We start from the raw sequence: 26,224 nt of genomic DNA, 5'->3' as shown, positions 1-26,224 counted from the left end.
TTTCCCAGCAGCTTTTGTCAAAGAGTTAGTTCTTGCCCCAATAGCTGGAATCTTTAGATTTAATCAAACACTAGGTTTCCTCTACTATTTTATTAAAACATCCTCTTAACCTCATAATTGCAAATGCCTCGTTTAGGATAACTTAACTTTGTCAAGTGAATCACCTAAATGTCCCAGGTAAACAGAGTAGAAAGACAATTAATCCCTCTTCTACAGCTCATTGTTTGTCTACAGGTCCACAGGTCTGATTGACTATGGTTTATACCACGGGTAGATAACCTTCGGCCTCAAGGCCACATGTGGCCCTCTAGGTCCTCAAGTGTGGCCCTTTGACTGAATCCAAACTCCATAGAACAAATCCCCTTAATAAAAGGACTTGTTCTATAAAACTTGGACTCAGGCAAAAGACTGCACCCGAGGACTTAGAATGTTACATGTGGCCTCTACTCTGGTAGAGTAAGTTAATAAGCATTTATTAAGCACCTACTAGTACTGCCAGGCTGTGTGCTAAGCCCTGAAGATACAAAGAAAAGCAAAAGATGGTCTGCTTTCAAGGAAATCACAATCTAATAGGGGAGACAACACACAAAAGCCATATACAGGATAAATCAAAGATAAACAACAGAGGCAAGGCACTATAATTAAGGTGAATTAGGAAAGGCTTATTGGAGAAAGTGGGATTTTAAAAAAGGGAAAAGGACTTACTTGTACAAAAATATTTATAGCAGCTCTTTCAGTGGTGTCTAAGAACTGGAAATTGATGGGATGCCCATCAACTGGGGAATGGCTGAACAAGTTGTGGTATATGACTGTGATACATTATTGTGCTATAAGAAATGATAAGCAGGATGATTTCAGAAAAACCTGGAAAGAGTTACATGAATTGATGGAAAGTGAAGTGAGCAGAATCAGGAGAACATTGTACACAGTAACAGCAACATTGTACAAAGAACTATGAATGACTTAGCTATTCTCACAATCCCAAAGAACTCATGATGAAACATGCTATCTGCCTCCAAAGAACTGATATTATCTGAATACAGACTGAAGCATACTATTTTTCACTTTCTTTCTCTTTCATTCTTTTTTTTTTTGCTTGGCTTGAGTCTACTTGTACAAAATGATTAACATGGAAACGTTTTACATGATTGCACACGTATAATCTATATCAGATTGCAGTAGGGGAGGGAAGGAGAAAGGGATAGAATTTGGAACTCAAAACTTTTTTTTAAATGTTAAAAATTGTTTTAACATGTAATCAGTGTGTTAAAATCTATATATTTTTTAAAATGATGACCTGGAAAACATTAACAAATGGCAAATTTTCAGATCACCAAAATAGAAAAAAAAAAAGAAAGAAAAAGAAAAAAAAAGAAAAGAAAGGAAGGAAGGACGGAAGAGAGAAAAGAGAAAAAAACTGGGATTCAGCTGGGCAAGCTAGAGAAGCCAAGAGCAGAGATGAGGATAGAGCACAGCTAGTGAAAATGACCAGAGTCTGCTGTCTTTTTCAAGAAACTGCAAAGAAGTTGCTATCACTGAATTAGAGTGCATGGGAAGTGGTGCTAAGGTTTAAGAAGACTGTAAAGGTAGGAGGCAGACAAGTTTAGAGGGCTTTTAGGGTCTTTTCAAGGTCTAGATCTATAATCCTTTGGGTAATTTTAGGGACTAACACAATAAAGAAAATTGGGGGTTCTTTTTGCTCCTGTCCTTCATAAAATCACATCTGGCAGAGTAGCCATGGTTCTAAAGGTTGTATCAAAGAGGGCTATGACTTTGACAGAGCCTGCTTGAAATGGGTCAACCCAATGTTGAACCCTAATTGTAGCCGGAAGAAGGGCAGCTTCAGGGGCCTACTGGACTATCAAAAGCGGGGAAGGGAGAAGAAGAGAACTTTTTCATGGGTGTTGTTGGTCCTTAGTCCTTGATGAGGACCAGTGACATCACAGGTGATGTCTTGACTTGCAAGTGAATCGATTTAAGTGAGGCAGAGCTGTGCAAAGTCATCAGCCTCACTCTCCAGAGTCATCAAAGTCCAGTGGCAAGACACAGGTCAAGAAGACTGGCAATGGGCCCTGCATGCAGTGGGAGACCATGGCCTTTTTAAGCCAAAGTCTTTCCCAGGTCTCAGTTTGCCTGAGGCAACAAGCATTCAATAATTAAAAAGCTAGGTAAGAACTGAGACAAAAGATGGCCTAGTTTGCTTTCACAAAAGAATGGATCTGGGATGGGACCCAAACAGTTGCTATTTACACTCACTCTGAACAATCAACCCCCCCCCCAAAAAAAAATGAGGCTTGGGGACCTGTTACTGGCTAGTCAGTGAAAGCCAGAGTGATTTGGGTTTAAAGGCATAGTCAAGTAGCTCCATTTGAATCACAATGGACTTTAGGAAAGCCTGGTTTTCCAGAGCCATATTTCAAGATACTATAAATGAAAACATGAGACAAGAGTTAATTATCCCAGTATCTTGAAAAATGATAGAATAAATAAATAGAGAAGAAAAAAATCTAGTTCCCAAACTCCAAGATAACTTGCAAAGTATAAGCGATCAAAATTTATATTCCTTTGGACAGAGCACCCATACGTAAGGGTATGACTTCCCATGTGAAAAGAGAGAAAAGAAGATGAGGAGAAGGAGGAGGAAAGAAAGGAAGGGGAAGAAGCTGAAACCAACGCATCCTGAATTAAAGAAACGAAAATGTGTGAGCTAGCCAGGTTCAGAGAAAAGTGACTTAATTTTTCGCTGTTATTGGATCCTTAAAAAAAAGAAAAGGACTACTAGACATCACTATCTCCTCATACTGTGGATCTCAATCTTTCTTTTCATTCTCAGCCAGACTCCAAAGAGAAAGCTATCTACCCTCGTCATCTCCATCTCCTCAACCCTTTGCAATCAAGCTCCTGAACACATCTCTCAAATAAAATTGCTCTTTCCAGAGTTAACATTGATCTGACTGTCAAATCTGAGGGTCTGGTCTAAGTCCTCATCTTTCTTGACCTCTCTACTGCATTTGACCACCTTCTCTCTGCTGGATACTCACTCTCTCCTTTCTGGGTTTTCATGACACCCCCCTCCCTTGGTTCTTCTCTTAGCTATAACTGACTGCTCCATCCCAGTTTCCTCTACAGCTTATCATCCATATCACACCCCCTAACTATGGGTGTTGTCCAAGGTTCTGTCCTGGACTCCCTCTTCTCCCTTCTCTATACTGTTCCTTGGTGATCTCATCAGTGCCCATAGCTTTAATTATCATCCCTATACAGATGACATATACATATACACACACACACACACACACACACACACACACACACACACACACACACACACGAATATATGGATGTGGATGTAGACAGAGTGCCAGGCCTAAAGTCAGGAAAACCTGAGTTCAAATCTGGCCTCAGACACTTTCTAGGTGTGTGACCCTGGGCAAGTCACTTAACCCTGTTAGCCTCAGTTTCCTCATCTGTAAAATGAGCTGGAGAGGAAAATGGCAAACCACTCTAGTATTTGTTGCCAAGAAAACCTCAAATGGGATCATACAGAGTCAGATGGGGGCAGCGAGGTAGCACAGTAGATACGGCACCGGCCCTGGAATCAGGAGGACCTGAGTTCAAATCAGGCACTTGACACTTACTAGCTGTGTGACCCTGGGCAAGTCACTTAACCCCATTGCCTAGTCAAAATAAAAAAAGAGTCAGATGCAACTGAAACAACTGAACAACAACAAAAATGAGTGTATCAGTCAGTCAAGAAACATTTTTTAAAGTGCCTACTATTATGCTAAGTGCCGGGAAGACAAAAAGAAGTAAAAGCCCTCAAGGAGCTCAGAATCTGATTGGGTGGCCAGAAGCAAACAAATACGTACAAACAAGCTATATAATGTATGTGTGTATATATGTGTGTATACGTATGTATATATGAGTGTATGTATATACATACATGTATGTATATCTATCTATCTATATCTACGTAGGTATCTATATCTATCTATCTATTGCCTATCTGGCATTTCCAAATGGATGTGCTTAGACAGAGACATCTCAAACACAACACATTCAAAACAAAACTCATCTTCCCTCCCAAACCTTCTGCTCTTCCAAACATCCTTACCCCTGTTTAAGGCAGCCTCAATCACCCAGTCTCCAAGTTTATAACCTTGGGGTTATCCTCAACTCTTCACCTTCCCTCACTCCTCTGTAGCCAATCAGTGGCCAAATCTTGCTGTTTCTACCTCCATAGCATCTCTTGTATCTGACCCTGTCAATAAGCTCACATAGCTGCCAATTTCCTCAGGCCATCACAACCTCTCTCCTCCTAATTATATCTCCTGGCCTCAAGTCTCTCCCCACTCAAATCCAACCTCCTTCCACTCAACTTCCCAAGTGATGTGCCCTAATGGTGGATCTGACTATGACAAATGTAAGCTCCTCTACTTAGCTTTTAAAGTTCTTCACAACAAGGCCCAGAATGATCTTGACCAGATTTATTGTATACTCCTCTTGGGTTCTTCAATGCAGCCCAACTGTTTTTCCCATGACAATCTCACCTCCTATCTTCATGCCTTCACACTGGTCATTCCTCCTGCCTCACCTTTCCTCCACTGATTTCCCTTCTTTAAGATGCAGCTTGAGCACCATGTTTTATATAAAGCCTTTCCTGATCCTCCCAAGTGCTAATACCTTCCTCTCAACCCACTTGTATTTTATTTTCTTTCTATTTGTTCTGTATGAGAGGCAATCATGCATATGGATAGAGCTGGCCTTGAAGCCAAAAAGACCTGGGTTCAAGTCCCAACTCTGTAACCCTAGGTGAGTAACTTACCCTCTCTGTGTTCTAGGCCAGAGGTTACTGTTTTGGCCTCTAAGAGTCTTTGAAAGCTGTCCAGAGCAGTGGTCCCAAAGTGTGATCCAGGGACCTCAGGGGGCCCGGGTCCCCAAAACCCTTGCAGGGGGCCCATGAAATCATAATACTAAGATGTTGTAATTTCTAATATGGTAAATATTGATAGATGTAACTCACATAAACCATAACTCTTTGGAGAAGGGGTCAGAAATCATTTTTAAGCTGCAGAAAAGGTGTCAACCTTTACAGATGAACTTTATTCACCTAGAAGCTCCCTTTTCCAATGAAATCACAGGTCCAGACTCTTTCTCTATATTTATTTTATGCATATTCATATATTTCAATAAAATAATAAACTCCCAATAAAGTAATAAACTAATTGAGAGCAGAGGATGTTCCATTTTTTGGTTATACTCTGTATCCCCCCTGCCTAACACATACTTGGGCAGTCATTCTCAGTCATGTTTGATTCTTTCTGACCCCACTTGGGGTTTTCTTGGCAAAGATCCTGGAATGATTTGCCATTTTCTTCTCCAGCTTATTTGACAGGTGAGAAAACTGAGGCAAACAGGGTTAAGTGACTTGCCCAGGGTCACACAGCTAGTTAAGTGTCTGAGGCTGGATTCGAACTCAGGAAGATGAGTCTTCCTGGCTCCAGGCTTGGGCACTCTTATCCACTGAGCCATTAGTTGCCTCAAAGCACACAGCAGGTGCTCAATAAATGCATGTTGATTGACTGGATCTTGTCAACTCATTGTCACCCAAAGCCCTTATTCCAACCACCCTCCCACTTCCTCTTGTAACAACTCTAAACACAATCATAAGATACAGTGTTGTAGAAAGCTTATCATTTTTAATCTAGTAAGAAATCTTAATTTTCTTCCTGTGAGAATGAATAATTAAGCAACCCACTGATAGCTGAATATTAGATACTATGTGGGCGGGCGTGAGCGCGCGCGCACACACACACACACACACACACACACACACACACACACACAAGCCCTGTTGAGATGACAGACATTCCAACTTGATCACATTCCATACTCCAGGCATAATATCTCTTTCCTTGACACTTTCAAGTTTATCTTCGCAAAATAGAATTACTGGAGGTCTTGTTACAAACCAAATTACTACCTATTGAATAGGCTGGCACTGATTAGACTCTTGCTGAAGATTCTTTGATGATGTTCAGAATTCTTTAAAAGTCCAAATCCTAATATAGTGCATTGCCTTTTAAGAGGACCCAAGAAGAGAATTTTCCCCCCAGACTTCAGGGCAGGCCAACAGGCCTACAGAACAATGTGAAGGATGAGAAAGAGTTCAGCCTCTACGGCACATCTACTCTGGAACATCAGACCACTGCTAATTTGTATCCTGAGATTCAAACAATGTACTAATTGTTCACATTAACCAAAACTGTAAAAGTGAGACTCTTACCAAGGTCATCTTCAATTTGTCTGTAACAGCTAAGTTGTAGCTGTGAACCTTCTCTTTGATTTCTTCTTTGCTGAGATAATTGTGGGTTTCCTTCTCTTTCTCAACATCCTAAAAGAAAAACAAACCACACCACCCATTAGAAATCTGAGAGTAAATGCCATCCCCACCCATTAGCAACCTGAGACAAAATTCGATAAGCTGGGGTTCTTTTTACATTCCAGGAAGAACAACCTTGGTGCACTTAACCTTGACACACACCCCACACCCCACATCTCCCAACCCAGCTGCAGTTCTCAGCGACTGAGTGTCCACCAGCCCTGCGTGTTTAAAAGCAGACCCTAAAACCACATTGACACACGTGGCATTTCTTTCAAAATCCCTCCTGTGAAAGAGTCGGTTCCTGGTACGAGAAACCATTCTGCCGAAGCAGACAGCTAAATCGCTTCCTTCTCTGATCTAGACTGACGATTTCTGTCTCATACAATACTTAATGTGATATTTCAAAAGTACTCCTCCCCCATCCCTAGCCCCCAGAAGAATTCATGAATCCGGATGTTCCAGATCTGCTACTCCCCTCCAGAGGGGAAGATGGGGAATCAATAAATATTGACTGGAAAATAATCACATTACGTGCAAAGGGCAATTTAATTTCCTGAACCTCAGGTTACAAGGAAGTTATATAATCAGGGATCACGGTGATCACAGACCACAGGTCTATGGAAGGTCCTCTAGTCCAAACTTCTCTTTTACAGATAAATTAAGTGAGGCCGAGAGAAGGTAAAAGATTGACCCATGGTCACACAGCAAGGTAGGAGCAGGGCTGTGCTCAAAGTAAAGTCTTGTGCCTTTCCCACTAAACCACACTGTGCCTCATGTTGAAGACCAGGTGTTCTTTTATTGTTGTTCAGTCATCTGAGTTGTGTGTGACACTTTGTGAACCGATTTGGGGTTTTCTTGGCAAAGATACTAGATGGTTTGCCATTTCCCTCTTCAGCTCATTTTACAGATAAGGAAACTGAGGCAAACAGGGTTAAGTTACTTGCTCAGGGTCACACAGCTAGTAAGTATCTGGGGCCAGATTTGAACCCAGGTATTCCTGACTCCAGGCCTAGTCATTTTCTTTTCCAGCTCATTTTTTACAGACAAGGAAACTGAGGCAAACAGGATTAAATGACTTGCCCAGGGTCATATGGCTAGTAACCTGTCTGAAGTCAGAGTTAAATTTAGAAAGATGAGTTTTCCTGACCTCAGGTCTGGTGCTCTATCCACTGTGACACCGCGCACACACACACACACACACACACACACACACACACACACACACCTAGCCACCCCAAACCAAAACAAAATGGGGACTTTTAGTAAACTTATATCTAACTATTGTGGGGAATAACTAAAATTAAATATCACTAAAAAAATCAATCAGTAAACAGAGTAATAGCTAACATTTATGGAGTGCTTTAAGATTTGTAAGGCAGTTTACATACACTATTTCCTTTTATCTTCACAACCACTTTGGGAGGTAGATGCTCTCATTATCTTTATTATACAGATAAGGAAGGCTGAGGGTAATTGATTTGCTTAGGGTCATACAGCTACTAAGTATTTGAGGCAGGATTCAAACTCAGGTCTTCATGACTACTGAGACTCCCAGTCTATCATTCTATGCACTAAAAAAGGAGGTAATATATGTAAACTACTTTGAGCCGACTACAGAAATACCCAAAGACTCAGAGTATTAAATAATGATTAAAATGTAATCACAATCACCTTACCCCTCATAGACTGCCAGGGTTGGGAACATTATCTGAGGTTTTAAAACTCAAGAAAAAAGATTTCTCATTTAAAAAAAAAATTGTGGGGCAGTTAGGTGGCGCAGTGGATAGAGCACCGGCCCTGAAGTCAGGAGGACCTGAGTTCAAATCCAGCCTCAGACCAAACACTTGACACACACTAGCTGTGTGACCCTGGGCAAGTCACTTAACTCCAATTGCCTAAAGAAAAAAAAAAAGAAAAAAAATTGGGATAAAAGGAAGTGGAAGCATATTAAAAAGCAGTCATGGACGAAGTCTAGAAATAATCAGTTCAATTGTATAAAGAGCAATTAAAATTAGACGTATTAAACCATTTCTTCCCCACCCACCTCCCTCTGAAGCTTTCAAACACTTGTTTCCTACAGCCCAGACACTTCATGCTTGCACAAACCCAATCCTCACGGCTGGATGTTATCCAACCTGCCATTTGTTCCCAATCCTCTCAGTGCAGCAACCAAGGTTATAAATACCCTGAGCATTTCTACTACAGTACTATACTCACACCAACACCATATATAGTCTGAAATTGTCCTTCGGTTCCCAAGCTCAGGGTTGTTTAAGACTTGGAGAGGGGAACCAAGTGGGAGTGCCAGCCCATTCCCTGCGAAGAGAAGCCGGCTCGGGCACTACCTTGCTCAAGGCATGTAAGGTCAGCATTTGGATTCACTCTGGGGAAAGAAGACCAACTCAAAAGCAGAAGCTCATTCCGTGGCTTTCATCAGCAATGTCTAGGCCTAACATCTCTTGCAGTGGTTTCTAACCTGCCAGGGAGAAGTCCACCTCCACCATCCCCCCCCAAAATCTTCTTTTCAGGAGTCTTTGGTTAGGCACAAAGGCTGTGGATTCAAACAGCTTCCCAGAATGCCCAGGTCAGAAAACTCATTCTCCTTTATTAGCAAGGATTCCTGCACCACCTTAGAGCAACCATAGGTAGTCAGCATTCTCTCCATCACAGAGGAAGTGGAAAACAAGGCTGGTTTTCCTCTTCCTCCTGGGAAAGGTTTTGTTTCTACTTTCATCATTTCTTAAGGCCTTTTGGCCTAGATATACTAGTTTACCTAATTCAAGATGGGGAACAAGGATAACCAAACGGCATTTATGGCAAAAGAAGGGCAGACCACAGGAATCAGATGCTGCTTTCAAGACTGGGTTGGGAGTAACCACTGTTCTACTGAATTTAGCTTTTTTCTTTTCTTTTCTTTTTTTTTAAAGTACTTACCATGTGGCAAGCCATGGTGCTAAAAGAATATGGACAAAAATGAATAAATTCTGCTCTCAAGGAATTGGGAGGGGATAAGAGCAGAAGGAAGGGAGGGAATACACCTTGAAATCCTTTCAGATTTCTCATTTATGGCTTTATTTTCAAGGTTTTTATAACCAGTACCATTAAAAGAGTAGGCAATATCTAACACAAGTGGACCAGATGCTCTGTGGACCATAATTATAAGGCAACTAACCGGCTGGGGTTTATAAAAGTAAAGCTGGTGGATCCCTTTGAGGCTGGTTTTTGTTTTCCTTTTTTTTTTTTTTAATATGAAGTATATTCAAATCAAGTTTCAATTATCTATGTTAATAGTGATTATTGTTACCATGTTTATTATCCTTTTGAATGATGCTTTGTTTAGGTGTTAACACTAGGTTTGGGTATTCTCTAAGCAATACTGACTGATAACTACAGGAAATAAGAGAATCTTACCAGGGTGGTGAGGAGTCATGAAAAATGTGTGAGGAACTAAAAGCGAAGAGCTCAGGGTTCTAATTGCTGCTTTGCTCCTGGAAGCCTTCCCCAACCCTTCTTACTTCCAGTGCCTTCCTTCTGTTAATTATTTCCGTGTGTGTGTGTGTGTGTGTGTGTGTGTGTGTGTGTGTGTGTGCGCGCGCACGTGCGCATGCTTGCGTGTGTGCTTACGCACTTGTGCACGCACTCTTCCACATTGTCTCCTCTACTAGACTATAAGCTCCTGGAGGGCAAGGGCTGTCTTTTGCCTCTTTTCATATCCCCAGTGTTACTTTAGCACATAGCAGATGCTTAATACATGTTTACTGACTGACTGCTCCTAAGTCACACTGTGTGACCTTGAGATTACTTCCCATCTCTGGGTCTCAATTTTCCGACCTGTGAAATGGAAGATTAGATTACATGGATTCTAAAAATGTTTGCAGATGACTCCCAGACCTAGTCTCTCTGCTGAGTTTTTGTCCCACACCACAAACTGCCTATTAGATGTTTCAAACCGGAGGTCTAATGGGCATCTATTTTTTTTCTTTTTCTTTTTTTGGGGGGAAGTAATCAGGGGAGATAATCAGCCTCACCCAGAGTCACACTGCTAGTAAGTATCTGAGACCACATTTGAATTGGGTCCTTCTGACTCCAGGCCTGGTGCTATGGGCATCTACCTCAAAGTCAATATGTCCAAAACACAACTCATTAGCTTTTCTATCAAACCCATCCCTCTTCCAAACTTTCCTATTAACAATGAAGGTTCCACCATCTTTTTATCTAGTCGCTGAGGTTCTCACTATCCCACATTTCCAACCAGTTACCAACTCTTCTCGTTTCTATCTCAATGATATCTCCTCTCAGATAAGCCTGCATAGCCACCACCCTAGTTAAGGCCTTCATCACCTCTGAATCTAGAATATTTCAATAGCTTCCCTGACTTAGGCCTCTTCCCACTCCAATCTATCTTCCATACAGTGGCCAAAATGATTTTCCTTAAGCAAAGATCTAACCATGATATGCCTGTGCCCAAACTCCAATAACCACCTATCACCTCTAGGATCAAATATAAAGTTGTCTATTTGGCAACAGCTCTTCACAGTCTGGGTCCCTTCCTACCTACCTTTCTGGTCTATTTATCTATTAACTCCCTCCACCAAGACGTCCATGATCCCATCATACTGGTGATCTACACATGATATTCCATCCCCCATCTCCATACTTCTGTACTGTCTACCCTCTTCCTCCACACTTGTACTGCTAAGAATTCCTGGTTTTCTTCACCAATTCAAGTACCATCTACTACAGAAGACCCTTCTTGGTCCCCAGAGTTTCTATAGTCTCTCTTCCCAGGTTACTTTATACGTGATTTGTATACATCCTCTATATGCATATATATTGTACATACTGTCTCCCACATTAAAATATAAGGTTCATGAAGGCAGGTAATATTTCACTTAGTATTTCCAACACTTAGCACAGTACCTAGCACACAGTAGGTACTTAATAAATGCTTGTTAATACTTAAGGAAGAATTGACTGGGTAACAAATGTCCTTCCTTCTCTCAGGGACATAGGTGTGTGTGTGTTACATGTACACATACATATGTGTATCTTCATTCATGTACACACACACATATATATCTTCCTATATATACATATATATCTTCCAATATCTATATCTATATCTTCATATATATGTATATGTATGTGTGTGTGTGTATATATATATATATGAAGAAAATACTTTAATAAAGATTAGAAGAAAATCAGGTCAACTACCTTTCATAAAGGGTATGTGTGTGTGTGTGTGTGTATGTGTGTGTATCTATATATCTTCCAATCAAAAACACTACAGATTGAATCAGAACTGGACCAAACAATCTCCCTCTAAATTCTAAAGTCCAAATATCTATGCTTGACTCAGGATATATAAGCCAAAACAGGGAAACAATGTGTCTAAAACCCATTGCTCCTTATCAAGAAATCAAGTTGGTTTTATTCACTAAAAAGCAAATGAAATCTAAAAAGAGCCGTGATACATTGGGTGTATATAAGGAAGTCGTCATGAGAAATAAACTGCAAACTGGCTCTAATTTTTAATGAATCAACAAGCAATTGCTGAGTGCCTACTATGTATCAGATACCCAAGCTAGGCCCTGGGATAGAAAGACAATGAATGGGGCAGCTAGGTGGTGCAGCGGATAGAGCACAGGCCCTGAAGTCAGGAGGACCTGAGTTCGAATCCAACCTCAGACCAAATATTTGACACTTACTAGCTGTGTGACCCTGGGCAAGTCACTTAACCCCATTGCCTAGCCAAAAAAAAAAAAAAAAGACAATTTTTCATTCATGAAAAGCTATGGGAAAAGACCGAAAGGAACATAGTGTGAAAAGTGAATACCACAGGAAGAAGTGAAAAGGGGGAAAGAATTAGGAGAAAAGGAGGATATAATAGAAGATGGAGGAAGAAAATTCACATTGTTCTTTAACTGTGGTGAGAAGGAAAGCAAAGTTCTTTGCAAATGCCATACGAGTGATTTGTACTGGCATCAACCCGTCTGGGTGCCACGCCTCAGCGTCTGTCTACATTTGGTCAGTTTTTACAAGTCCCTTTTTAAACAATCCACTTTCCTGTATTCTCTGCTTTCGCCATTATCACAGGGGGGTCCTTTCGTTGAGGGCTAGTTTAAATTTCCATGAAGCAAATCCCCTGCAAAGTCTGTTTTTTCACTCAGCCTGGTCTCTTGACTGGTGGGTGGGGTTCCTTTGGTCTCCAGACTTGCAGTCACCCCAGGAATTTTCTCATGAGAAACACACCCTGTGCCACAGAGATGGAATTGTCTTCACCCATTATCCTGGAGAGAAGACAGGATGAGAAGCTGGACCGTGTCAGTAGCCACAGGATTGTCATAACCAGTCCATTCTATGGAAACCACGTAGAATGACAGGCCCAAGAATACAGTCAGCCCTATCCCTTTATTCTGTTTATTTTCAATGTTGTTTTTCACTTAAAAGATGACGCAGCAGAAAGTATGCTACCTTAGAAATAAATGCAAGGACCTGGGATTCAAGTCTCTGGACCTCTCTGCAAAGTAATCCTTAGAGCTCTAAAATGAATGACCCTATGACACTACTAACTTACTGTCAGAATGGCTAACTGTCATTTCCCCTCAGAAATCATAAGCTCCTTAGCAGAACAGCATAGAATAGGAAGAACTTTAGCAGAATATAAAGGCAGGGGCTGTTTTATTTTCATCTTTCTATTCCCAGAGCCTAGCCTGAAATGCAGCAGGTGCTCTATGAGTGCTTGCTGAATTGAACAAAGTGTTTTTTCTAGTTGGCTGTGCACTTATCTGATACCAATGAGGGCAGGTAGGTGGTGCCGCAGATAGAGCACCAGGCCTGGAGTCAGGAAGACTCAAGTTCAAATCCAGCCTCAGAAACTTACTAGTTATGTGACCCTGGGAAAATCACTTCACCTTGTTTGCCTCAGTTTCCTCATCTGTAAAATGAGCTGGAGAAGAGAATGACAAACCACTCCAGTATCTTTGCCAAGAAAATTCCAAATGGGGTCACAAAGAGTTGGAAATGACTGAACAACAACAAATAGTAATAAACTCACATTTATATAGTTCCTAAGGTTCCACAAACAGCTGCTACCTAAGGATACAGAAAGTACATCATCAGATCCATTTCACAGATGACAGAACTGAGGCTCGAAGTTAAATGACTCGCCCAAGATCACACAGTTCTTGAACTCAGGTCCTCTGACTGTCTACATATGGGGATAACATCCAGCAACCTGGATCCAGACTGTTCCCTAATCAAGTCTATAAGGTTATGTCATGTATACAGCAAAGGACCTCGAGTCAGGAAGAACAGAGTTCAAATTCAGCCTCAGACAGTTCCTAGCTGTGTGACCCTGGGCAAGTCACTTAACCTCTCTCTGTCTCTATTTCCTCATCTGCCTGGCAGGTTGTTGTGAAGATCAAAGGAGTAAGAGTAAGCACCATATAAATGTTGATGATGATGATGATGATGATGATTTTAGCTATAATTGTGAGACAGGTCAAATTACTGCCTAATGGTCAGTACAATGTTTTCACCTCTCTCAGTGCTTCCAGTTAAGGGAACTTAATTGTTTTATAAAGACAACTCAATAAGCAAAGTGATATTCACATTATATTATTTCTGCCGGATGTCCTGCCAGAGACACACAGCAGAATGTCAGCAGCAGCACCTGTAACTGAAAAGACCATCCTTTCCTCAGAGAAGCTGTCCATGGAACCTCCTCCCTTCCCCCTCAAATCAAAAGAAACTAGAAGCCAGGACATTTTTACTTCATGAGAATATCTGGACTGTAATTCACATGGTTATGAAAAAAGATAAAAAACCTGTAAGTCCATTTCTTAAAATAATAAAGTATTCAAAAGAAAAAGACTCCAAAACACACAAACCAACCAAATTCTGTTTAGTCTGATGGGTTCCAGGCGGCTGTTTCTGGGGTCTACTAAACCTTTATTCCTGACCTTAAAAGTACAGTTTGCCCCTTGGTTCAGATCTTTCCCCGGTGAACTTGTGGTGGACAAGCTGGGGACTCATGCCTGCTGGCACAGACACTTATCTCAGTTCAAAGGCCTAGCAAGAATCATCATGGCAGCCGCTGGCCGGTCATTAAGATAGCTAAAGCAAAGGGATGGATTTCCACTGTGTCTGTATTATTTTACAGTGTCTCCTCTTGCCTGGGCTGGGGCTAGCCTTTCAGTTATCTCTATTAATGCAGCCTTGGAAAATGGTTTTTAATATATTAAACACATTTAATATATTAATTTTTTTTTACTATAAACTTAATAAAAAACAATAATACAAACATTTCAAAACTAAAAAAGGTACTGGATATGAAACTAAACATCTTTTTTTTTCTCCTAGTATGTATAGTTTGGAATTTTTTTTGCATGATTCAAATTTAACACATTTCCCTACCTGTGTTCCTTTCTAAACTGCCTTCTGCTCTTTTCTATTCTAAAAAATGATTCAGTGATATTCTTTTCTTCTTTTAGTATCAATACTCCCTCCCCCAACTTCCCCAACTATTTTCCCCACCAGCAAAATAAAAGCCCTCCTTTCTAATAAATCAGTATCCTCATACAAAACAAAGGCACACTCTGCTTGTATCTGAAAACATAGTCTAATTCCGCACCCCTAGTTCATCATCTCTTTGCCAAGAAATGGGCGGCATGATTCATTATCAGTCTTATGGAAGTGGAATTGATCACAGTAAGACAATCATGGCCTTTCATTGTTGTTTTTCATTATAATGTGGTAGGCCTTATATTTGTTTTTCTCCTGACTTCACTTTTCATCAGTTTATAAAAGTCCCCTGAGATTTCTCTAAATCAGTCCTTTTTATCATTTTTATAATGCAATAATATCCCATTACATGTATACACCATAATTTGTTTCAGCTATTCCCCCATTAACGGACAACTACTTGTTTCCAGCTTTTATCCTATAATAAAATGTTGCTATAAATATTTTAGACACATGGGTCTTTTTCTTTGATCTTTTTTGATATATAGTAAGTCTAGAGGTGATATTGCTAGGAAAAAAGGGTAGGCACAGTTAGGGACTTTTTAGAAAATAATTCCAAACTGCTTTCAAGAATCTTTACAATTTCATGATGAGTGAATTATTACTACTGTCTTCCTACAGTACTTCCAACAACTGTCATTTTCCTTTTTTTAAATTTATTTTTGGGAAGCAATCAGGGTTAAGTGACTTGCCCAAGATCCCACAGCTAATAAGTATCTGAGCTGGATTTGAACTCAGGTCCTCCAGACTCTAGGGCCAGGGCTCTTTTCACTGAACCACCTAGCTGCCCCCCGATTTTCCCTAAAAATTATTTTTGCCAATTCTCCCTTCAAGGCTCAACTTGGGTGCTACCTCCTCCTTAAATCCAGACAAGGTGCCTATGCCCCCAACTTCTGAGTACTTTCTCCCTTCTCAATTTTTCCCCTATCCTTTGAAATCCACCCCCAGTCCAGCCACCTTTACTTTAGTTTCTGATAAAGAGGTGGCCCTTCTTACTAAGGCCAGCCCTTTAAATTTAGCCTAGATTCCATCTCTTCCCTTCTTCCCACAAGCATCCTCCCTCTCTCTCTACTCTTCAAATGCTCCCTACTTATTGGCTCTTTTTCTGCTGCTTATAAAGATGCCCCCAAGTCTCCCTCATCTTTAAGAAACCCTCAGCAGACCCTACTATCTCCCTCAAGGTATCAGCCTACATCTTTCCTCCCATCCTCAGCCAAGACTCTAAAAAAAGCTGTCTACACTTAATGCCTTTATTTCCCCTCCTCTCAGCCTTTTGCAATTGAGCTTCCAACTTTACCATTCAACTCAAACCACTCTGTCCTGTTAAGTGTCAAATCTTATGGCCTCGTCTTGGTCATCATCCCTCTTGACCTATCTTGCTGCACCTGACATTGTCTCTCCTCCTGGATATCTGTCCTCGTTGTCCTTCTACTGGTCTGACCTCTTTTTCTCCATTTTCTTTGTTGAAGGGGACACATATAGATGCATAAGGAATGCTTGTTCATTGAGTGATTACTCAGTTTGTGTATACTTTGTATTCCTTCAAAAGAATGTAAGCTACTTAAGAGTTGGGGATGTTCTCCATTTTTTTTTTTGTCTTTGGATCCCTGGAATGTAGTACAGTGCCTTGCACACAGTAGGTGCTTATGTTTGCTGAATTCAAGTGTAACAAAGGCTTTCCAAAGGCTCACACATAGAAGCAACGGTGGATCTCATATTCCCAAGTTGCACAAGCCAAGCTACCATATTGAATAGGCCAAAGAACCTAGTAACTTGGCTTGTGCACCTGGAGATGTGAGGGCCACCAATGCACCTACCATGTGCAAGGCACTGTGCTAGAAAGGAAGGAAGGAAGGAAGGAAGGAAGGAAGGAAGGAAGGAAGGAAGGAAGGAAGGAAGGAAGAAAGAAAGAAAGAAAGAAAAGAAAGAAAGAAAGAAAGAAAGAAAGAAAGAAAGAAAGAAAGAGAAAGAAAGAAAGAAAGAAAGAAAAGAGAGAACATCCCCAGTGCTCAAGGATCTTACATTTTATTAAAGGAATACAAAATATACACAAGCATAATCACTCAGTTAACAAGCATTTATTATGAGTCACATATGGTCCCTCCAGCAAAGGCAAGTGGGAAAGGTAGGAGAGAGTATGTATCATTATGGAAATCCATGATACGTAATACTCATCAACTAGTTCTAAGTGAGTATGATGGTCATGAACAGGTATTCCCAGTCTATCTCCAAGAAGTGCAATTCCTAGCACATTAAAAGCACTGTTTATTAAGCTTAGGAAAGTTAAAGGGACGGTGGTAACAACTGGTTTAATTAACCACAGTTGTAGCACGTTAAAAAAAAAAGTTTGATCCCGGTCTACCATGACCTCATTTAAAAAAAAAAAAACCCTCTTCATTATGCACTCTGACCTACCCTATAAGGCTGTACTTGAAGCTGGGTGCTGCAACCTCTCATTTGTTTACAGCCAGAAAACAAACTTGGGGAAGGAACAGACTCAGTGACTGTGACCCTATCCCAGGAGGCACCCAGGTTTAGAGACTTTGCTTATTCTGACACGTTTTTCAAAAATGTAACTACATCTGCTGTTCACTTCTGAAATGTGATATCCTTTGGGAGCTCTCTAAAGCTTCTAAAACCAAACTCTAACCAGCTCTGCTAATTAATTATAGCAGTAAAACTAATGACTCAGCACTGTTCCCATAACCCCACCGTCTAAGACTGACTAGTTGAAGGTGGTTAAGATGGTGCAAGCAGACAGTGCCCAAGTGATGCCTGCAATCAACACCCAAGTTTCAAGAAAGAAGGCGTCTAAGGCTTTTGTGCCTGACCTACCAACTAACTAGCTCTGTGATCCTAAGCACTCACTAAATCTGAGCCTCAACTTTCAAATCTATAAAATGGGGATAATATTGTGTCACTGTCACAGGGTTGCTCAAGTAAGATGTTTATACAGTGTTTTGGCTTGTCAAGTCAACAAGCATTTATTAAGGACCTATTACATGCCTATATTGCAGATACAAAAAAGAGGGGAAAAACCCCTGCTCCCAAGAGGCTCATAGTATAATCGGGGAGGAAACATGCAAACAAGATATAGATAAAATAAAATGGAGATAATCCACAGAGGTAAGGCACTGGTATTCAAGGCTTGGAGAAAGGCTTCTTGTGGAAAATGGGATTTAGCTGAGATCTGAGGAGAGCCAGAAGATGTCTATGAGGAAGGGCAGAATTGCAGACGTAAAGGACAGATGGCCAGGGAAAACTCCAGGAGTTTGGAGATGGAGCATCTTGCAAAGAATAGCTAAGAAGCCAATCCCACTGTATTGCTAAGTACCTGAAAGCTGTAGGAAGACTGAGAAGGTAGGACGGGGAGATTTTATGCAGGACTTTGAATAACAAGGCTTTGAGCCTGTAAGTGATAGGGAACCACATAAGTTTATTGAAAAAGAGTGACATGATCAGAAAATCAATTTGACAACTAACTGGAGAATGGAATGGAATGGGGAGAGATCTGAGGCAGGGAGACCAAGCCTCCACTTTCTGTATATTCTAAATGGTCATCATGGCATGCAATAGTCACGTGGCTCTTTTCATAAATGGTAATTGCAAATGTGACTCTGGGGGCCTCTAATTCTAATCACTCATTTAAAGTTAGATCTCTGTCTGCCCTAATGAGAGTTGGTGGAGATGGGGATGGGGGTGGGAGAACATCATTTCATAAAGTATATTAAAGTCAAGAAATGACATTAAAGTGTTTTATGTGACTTTTAAATCTCAAGGTGGTAAAGTTAGATCGAAAGGAAAAGAAATCTATGTGATTCACCTGGAGGTAAAGCAAGGTATGGGACAAGTTGGTATGTTCTGCAGTGCCAACAAGAGGCAGATAAAACCAAACATACAATAACCAGCACCCACCCAACCATCCTCCCCCAATCTCTATGCCTTGGTAGCCAATGGTGTCTTCATAGAACTACAAAGTTCTGGATGCTTTCCCTATGATTGAACAGAGATCACAATTTTCAGGAATCTATAAACCCAAAATATAGGTATGTCCAAAAACAAAGGAAAACAATAATAATAATATAAATAATAAATAAAAATAGAGAACAGGAGTTTCTGGTCAAATATGATCTGAATGACAGCTCAAAGGGTCTGATAATAAATAACCAAGATAACCCCATAGCACTAAACACATCGGGAGGTAATAATTCCCAAATAGGCCAACCAAAACCCAGCTCTTCATAGCAAAGGAAATCAATTTCAGTATGGAGTTTATACTTCAAGCATTATCCACCATGACCATTTTGGTCAACACAACGTCTAAGGTTTGGGGGTTCTATGCTAAAAACTGGATAACTGTAAACTAGAATACTGAACATAGACTGCCAGAGAAGAAAGGTACCTTCGAGACAGATTAGTGGGTCCAAGCCTCACATTTTATAGGTAAGTAATTATCACAGAGGTAAAGTGACTTGCCCAACGTCACACAGCAAGTTAGGGCCAGACAGCAACAAAATTATGTTTGAATAGCAAGTTGTACATAATTGGATTTGCAATTTCATGTGCAATCATCTTTTTTATTATACTATGTTATGGAAATATTTGTTTTATTCCATTAATTAAAACAAAAGGAAAAAAAGAAAAAGAAAATCATGTTTGACTCCCCACTTAGGAGTCTTTCCTCTGATAGCAATTTTAAAAGCCATTCTTCTTACTTCAGTGTATATGATCTCTGTTCTATCATAGACCCTACCCACAATGGTGTTGCCCTTCAAAGGCACTGTCCTGGTACAAAATGTATAAAGAGTACTTTCCTCTACAACTCTTAACAAACACTTAGGCAGAAATAAAGATTTAGCTTTTGCCAAATGATACAAATTTCATCATAAGGAACTTGAAACTCGGATACTCCTAGCTATTACACAGGGAAGCAAGCCCTGGACACCTGTGAATTACAAATATCGTTCTGGCAGAATATTTATTTTCAAGCACAACTCCAGGTATTGACTTTACGTTAAGCATCACCTTTCTCTTCCCACAAGACACTAAACTCACTTTGGGGATAACAAAAAGATAAGCAATTCAAACAAAAACTCCTGGTTAGGACTTCAGAAAACCCGAAGCAAACAATTTCCAAACCAGACGATGTCCTTTCCGTGAGAAATCTCTATTTCCCCCTTCTCTTCTAAGGATCTGAAACATTACAGCCTGGGTTAATCCAGGCCGAATCAAGAACACTGAACAAAAAGCAAAGGAATCATGATCAGGTTACTAGGCCCAGGTCAGACACACAGAGATCAGGATCTGGGGTAAAACAGGGGCAGTAAACAGAAATGGAGGTCAGAAAACAAAGAGATCTCCAGTCTGCCTGGCAAGGAACTATTGAAGAACTCAAGCTATCAGAGTCTGGGGAAGTTGGGAAATCATGGAAGGTTGAGTTCACAGGCTGGTGCTAGGATAGGGACAACAAAGCAAATCACAGACAGAATGAGGGTGTAAGAAGCTACGGATTATTCCACCCCTGGGAACCAACTTGGAAGTACTTAAGAAAAGTGATTACACTGGTCATACCCTCTGATCCAATAATCCCACTTGTGCAGGCATGTACTCCCAACAGAAATCAAAGACAAAGAGGTCCTACAGACTGATAGCAATGCTTTTTGTGATAGCCAAACATAAAAGGAGACAGTGGAAAAATGGTTGAACAAATCAAAGTGTGTTCAGGTAATGGGATATTACTATGCCAAAAAGAAAAAATGAATATGAATTTAATGAAACACGTGAAGATATATATGTGCGCCAATGGAAATCAAAGTACGGAATCAGAATCAAGGGAATGTACGCAAAAACTCAATAAGCATTTATTAAGTGCTGGCCATAGGTTAGGCACAGGAAGGAAGGAAGGAAGGAAGGAAGGAAGGAAGGAAGGAAGGAAGGAAGGAAGGAAGGAAGGAAGGAAGGAAGGAAGAAAAACAATACATACCCTTCCCTAAAGGAACTCACATTCAAAACACATACACACATTCATAAATGTAAAATGTATATAGTGTAAACACACAAAAAGGGTACTCGTAGCTGGAGACTAGAGTGTCAGGAAAAGCCTGATGTAGGAAGGTGGCCTTAAGCTGAGCTTTAAAAGTAGATTAAAGCAGGGCAGCTAGGTGGTGCAGTGGATACAGTGCCAGGTCTGGAGTCAGGAAGACTTTTCAGGAACTTGGGAAGGGTTCAAATCCAGCCTAGACATTAACTAGCTGTGTGACCCTGGGCAAGTCACTTAACCCTGTTTGTCCCAGTTTCCTCAGCTGTAAAATAAGCTGGAGAAGGAAATGAAAACCACTCCAGTATCTTTGCCAAGAAAACCCCAAATGAGGTCACAAAGAATCAGACATGACTGAAACAACTGATTTGAACTGGTTCATCAACCCTGATTCTTCTTTCTTCACCACCAACCCCTAGAGACAGGAGAAGGTTTTTGGTATCTGTCTAAATGCCAATTTCAATTCAATATTCTCCATAACTATTTCCTATATACTTAACATCACAGTAGCTACTGTGGGAGATATGGAAAACAGCTGCAGACTCTGTCCCTTGCCCTCGTATGGGGGACTTTCTATAGCCTTAGCAGGCAAACAAGCAAACACAAAAAAGTTAAAATAACAATTCAAGATGCAATGTGACTAAAAGTCAGCTGTAATGGGAGAAACTAATTGCTCATTCTTTCTGGTACTTTTGAATCCAACTAAGCTGCCTTCCCTCCCCACAAATAATCTGCTTAAGCAGTTACTTGGGAAAAACTAGATCATTAATCTTCCTGATCTTTATTTACAATTAAAGGTCAAAACAGGAACTGCCACGCAGTCCAAAGCTTGCAAGGTTGTCAGCTTAAAGAAACCAACTTGCCTGATATAAACACAAACTTCACACGCATTCTCCATAGCTAGAAACACTTAAGAGTCCTGCACATGCTAGGTACTTTAATAAATGCTTACTGATTGCCTAGATACTTAGGTTAAAAAAGAAAGTGGATTTTTGTTACATTATGAATAAGGATGAGGGGCGGCAGGGTGTAATCGGACAGCTTTGGAATCAGATAGGCCTAAATTACGTGTCTCTAACACATTCTGGCTGCACGACCTTGGATAAATACCTTAACAAACAGTCCCAGGCAACTTCCTTAGCCTATCAATTATGGATGGGATGCCCAGATCTACCCTGGGCCACCACAGGTCTGACTGGTGAGTGCCTCTTGGGGCCCAATATTGCAGACTGGCTCTGGCTGTCTTCTTCCCAGCTGCCTTGCTGCTGTGTTTAAAGGGCATGTTCCTCCTAGTCCCCAGTTCTACAGCCATAATCTGATTAATGTACTTATGACACCTAGAGTGTGTCAATATGCCCCCACTAACCATTACTATTTTTTTGAGCCAAATATCCACTCCTTGGCCATTGATAATTCCCTATATATTGTCTCTCCCCAGTAGAGTGTGGTGGCTTTTGTATTTGTATCCCCAATGCTTATCATAGCACTTAATAAACGCTTTTTAAAATTTCATTCATTCATCTTGCTAGGGATTCCTTATACTGAGGATATCAGAAGTCTGGGCCAAGAAATAAAATTCTGTTGTTCAGTTGTTTTTCAGTTGTGACTCCATTTGGGGTTTTCTTGGTAGAGATACTGGAATGGTTTGCCATTTCCTTTTCCAGCTCATTTTACAAATAAGATAACTGAGGCAAACAGGGTTAAATGACTTGCTAGAGTCACACAGCCATTCGTAAGCATCTGAGGCTAGATTTAAAGTCAGGAAGATGAGTCATCCTGGCTTCAAGCCCAGCACTATCCACTGTGCCACCTAGCCGGTCCAGAAATAAAATTAAATTAGACAAATGGATAGGAATGCTGGTCAGGACATAATCCACTCCCAAGGAAATAAGGTCCTTCAAAGATCAGTAAGTAGATTTTTAATACAACTCTTTTGATATGACTGCTGCTCTCAAGCTAATTAGTGGTTGGTTCACTCTTGCTCCCTCAAAATGGTTCTTCAGCACTTCTAAAAGGTAGTTTAACACCTCCACAGACCCCACAGAAGCTTTAGGAACAAAAAACTAAATCTAAGACAATTTAAAGGATCCATTACTTTTCTGATAGGATAACATCCCCTAATGGGGGAAAGTTATAATACAGAAAAGGTACATAATGAAAAGAGAATTGTCAACCTCAGCAAAAACTAATAAACTAGAGCAGAGCCTGTTATAGTGAGGGGAAAAATGATTTGGAGTCTGAAAACCTGGGGTAAAATCCTGGCTATGACTACTGGTCTAAGAAAATTGACAGAATCAGAGTACTGTGTTTCGCATCACTGTTTTCTTTTGTAGGAGGAAGGGTTCAATTCCTGTAGGGAAAGGGAGCGACAGTGGAAGAGGATAGGGCAGTGTGTCCAGAAAAACATCAATAATTTTTTTAAAAGCATAATTAGGGCATGAGGTGTCTGAACCTGAGGAAGGCATTTTACAAGGTGTAACTACTCTGGGGAATAAGGGACGGCAAAGTGATGGCAGAAAGCTAAAAAGAGGGAAATTGCTTTGATAGGCTCAAGTCCACAAGCATTTATTAAGTGCCTACTATGTGCTATGCACTGGAGATACAAAGAAAGGCAGAAATATGGTCCCTCTCCTTAGGGAGCTTACAGTCTAACAGGCAGAAACAACATGCAAACAGCTATGTATGCAGGATAATTTGAAGCTAACCCCAAAGGGAAGGCACTAGTGTTAACTAGGATCTGTGGAGGGTTCTTGCAGAAAGTGGGATTTTAGTTGGACCTTGAAAGGAAGCCAAAAAAGCCAGGAGGAAGAGAATTCCAGTCATGGAGGACAGCCAGTGAAAATCAATCCACATTCACTAAGCACTAGGAACTGTGCACACAGTAGGGATACAAAAGGAGGCGGAAAAATAGTCCCTGCCCTCAAGGAGTTTACAATCTAAGGGGGAGACAACCTGCAAACAAATAGATACAAAGCAAACTATATATAGGATAAATAGGAAAAAATTTATAGAAGGAAGGCACTAGAATTAAGAGGGGCTGGGGAAGGCTTCCTATAGGAGATGGGGGTTTTGTTGGGACTTAAAGGAAGCCAGGGAGATCAGTAGGAGGAGGAGAGGGAAGAGAGTTCCAGGCATGGGGAACAGCAAGAGAAAATGCCCAGAGACAAGAGGTGGAGTGCCCTGTTCATGAAACAACCAGGATGCCAGTATCACTGAAAATGCATGAAATAAAGAGGCACGTCTTGTACTAGGATCAGGAAGGAGGCCACTATTACTGAGGATGTCTTTGAACAAGGAATTTTAGCAAGTCCCTGGATCACAGAGGACACGGGGATAAGAAAAGAGAAGATTGGAAAGACAGAAAGGAACTAGGTCATGAAGGACTTTAAAAGGCAGAGTATTTGACCCTGGAGGTAGTAAGGAGTCACTGGAGTTTACTGAAATGAGGGAGGGGATGCGGGTGAGGGTGACATGGGGCAGAAATCCAAGAGCAGAGATGTATCAAGGAAATCACATGCTATGGTGATGGGAACTGGTGGCTGCCTTCAATGAACCTGAGTTTGCACTTCATCAACAAAAAGAACTCTGATCTATCTCGGGGAGGTGACTGTCCCTCTGTAAGAACAGTGAGGGAACTTTGAGAAGGTTTTGTTGTTTTGTTTTGTTTTTTCCCCTACCTCCCCTCCTGCCATAATGACTAGGTGGCATCCATTTAGGACTAGTTTCTTTGATATGCTTTATTGTTCCTTTATGCTGTTTTTCCTTTATATTTATGTTTATTCTTCCTTTATTCCCCCCCACCACCTTTATATAAAATCTGTGGCAGATCCTGGATGCTGCCTCTTGTCTGTTTGTACAGTGGGGGCCCCCTCCCCTCCCAGCTGGGGGGGTAAGGGAAATTAAGAAGAAAGCCAGCCACTCTTCTTTGATTAATTTAAGCAGAATTTAAGCAGCTGGGAAGTTTCTTTTCCAGCCTAAAAGAGAAAGGCCATCTGGGGGCTTAACGAGCTGTTATGATTTTATTAACATTTTCTACATTTGAATAAATCCCTCAACAGGCAGAATTTTTAGCCGCATTTGGGGTTTCCTTTTTATTGAGTCTCTTTTATAACAGGGTGTGGCTATGTGCACCTTCCTCAGTTCAGATTCCAGATACAGAGAGGCAGCTGAGGACAACGGTCCATTAGGCAAGGACTAGGCCCAGAGGAAGGGTGGGGGGGCAGTAAGGGAAAGGGCAGGTACCAGCAGGGAAGGTCCCGCCTGGAAGCCAGACACACAGGTGTGGTTTGGGAGGGTTCAGCTCCTCCTTCTCCCAGAAGGGAGGGAAGCAAAGTACTCTTAGCTCTCTGTCTTAACAGGATACAAGTGAAAAAGAGTCGCAGATCTGTGTGACCCTGGGCAAGTCACAGTCACTGTCACCTACCTTGGATCTCAGTTTCTTCATCTAATAAATGAGGGAGGGGTTGACCTCTAACATCCTTTTTCAGTTCTATATCTATGATCTTAAGAACTTGGCTGACAGTGGAGAACCATTTGCACTCATAGATACTAGGACTCTAAGCATAACATCTGAGACAGATCAAAGAGATGAAAATATGGTAAAAACAAGTATGAATCTCTCTTCTCCACCCCTGAAAATAAAACAGTACTATCACTCAAAACATACGAAAAGGAGAAAAAACAACCAACCACGAATCATGCGTTCTGTTAACAAACTCTCCTAGCCCTAGAAACTAAGGTAACAGGATTTTAATTTATTTTTAAAGTAATTGTAATTTAAAATCATACTCCTTTTGGAAGTGAAAGTTCAAATATTTCTTGGGTTCTTTTCAAAATAGTCCTTTTCCTCCTCTATATACACAGGAAAGGGCCAGCCACAAGGAAGTGCTGTTAGGACTCCACCTTTCCTTAGATCAACTCCTGTTCAGACGGTAGAGCAGCTCTGGGCACCATGTGTCAGAGGAAAGACTGCCATTCTCTAGCCAGGGCAGGAGGGGTTATTGAACAAGGCATACAAGCCCAGGCAAGTATAATTTCCAGGCTAGAAAGGGGCTAAAAGCAAGGGCTTATTTGATCCTCACAATAACCTTGCAAGATAGGTACTATAATTATCATTATTTTACAGCTGAAGAAACTTGTGGCAGACAGCACTTAAGTGACCTGTCCAGGGTCACATAGCTGGTAAGTGTCTGAAGCTGGATGTGAACTCAGGTCTCGGTCTTCCTGCTTCCAAGCCTGGCACTCTATCTACTGTGTCACTGTAAAAGATTATC

The 26,224-nt window shown here is 41.0% G+C and overlaps 1 protein-coding gene across 3 annotated transcripts in view; it reads right to left on the bottom strand.

Annotated features, from left to right (window-relative positions):
* The window catches only part of RASSF3 (Ras association domain family member 3), a 151,746-nt gene that overhangs the window by 69,323 nt on the left and 56,199 nt on the right, over positions 1–26,224 (bottom strand). For all 3 annotated transcript variants that reach the window (XM_078146137.1, XM_020990189.2, XM_020990188.2), the window contains exon 2: positions 6,287–6,394. In XM_078146137.1, coding sequence (XP_078002263.1) covers positions 6,287–6,394 — 108 coding nt within the window. The remainder of the gene's footprint in view (positions 1–6,286; positions 6,395–26,224) is intronic.

This window comes from Phascolarctos cinereus, unplaced genomic scaffold (assembly GCF_003287225.1).
Source record: "Phascolarctos cinereus isolate Bilbo 61053 unplaced genomic scaffold, phaCin_HiC Scaffold_1;HRSCAF=81, whole genome shotgun sequence".
In the NCBI taxonomy this organism is placed as follows: domain Eukaryota; kingdom Metazoa; phylum Chordata; class Mammalia; order Diprotodontia; family Phascolarctidae; genus Phascolarctos; species Phascolarctos cinereus.
Note: the sequence above shows the minus strand (reverse complement) of the source record. Positions and strands in the feature narration are given on the sequence as shown.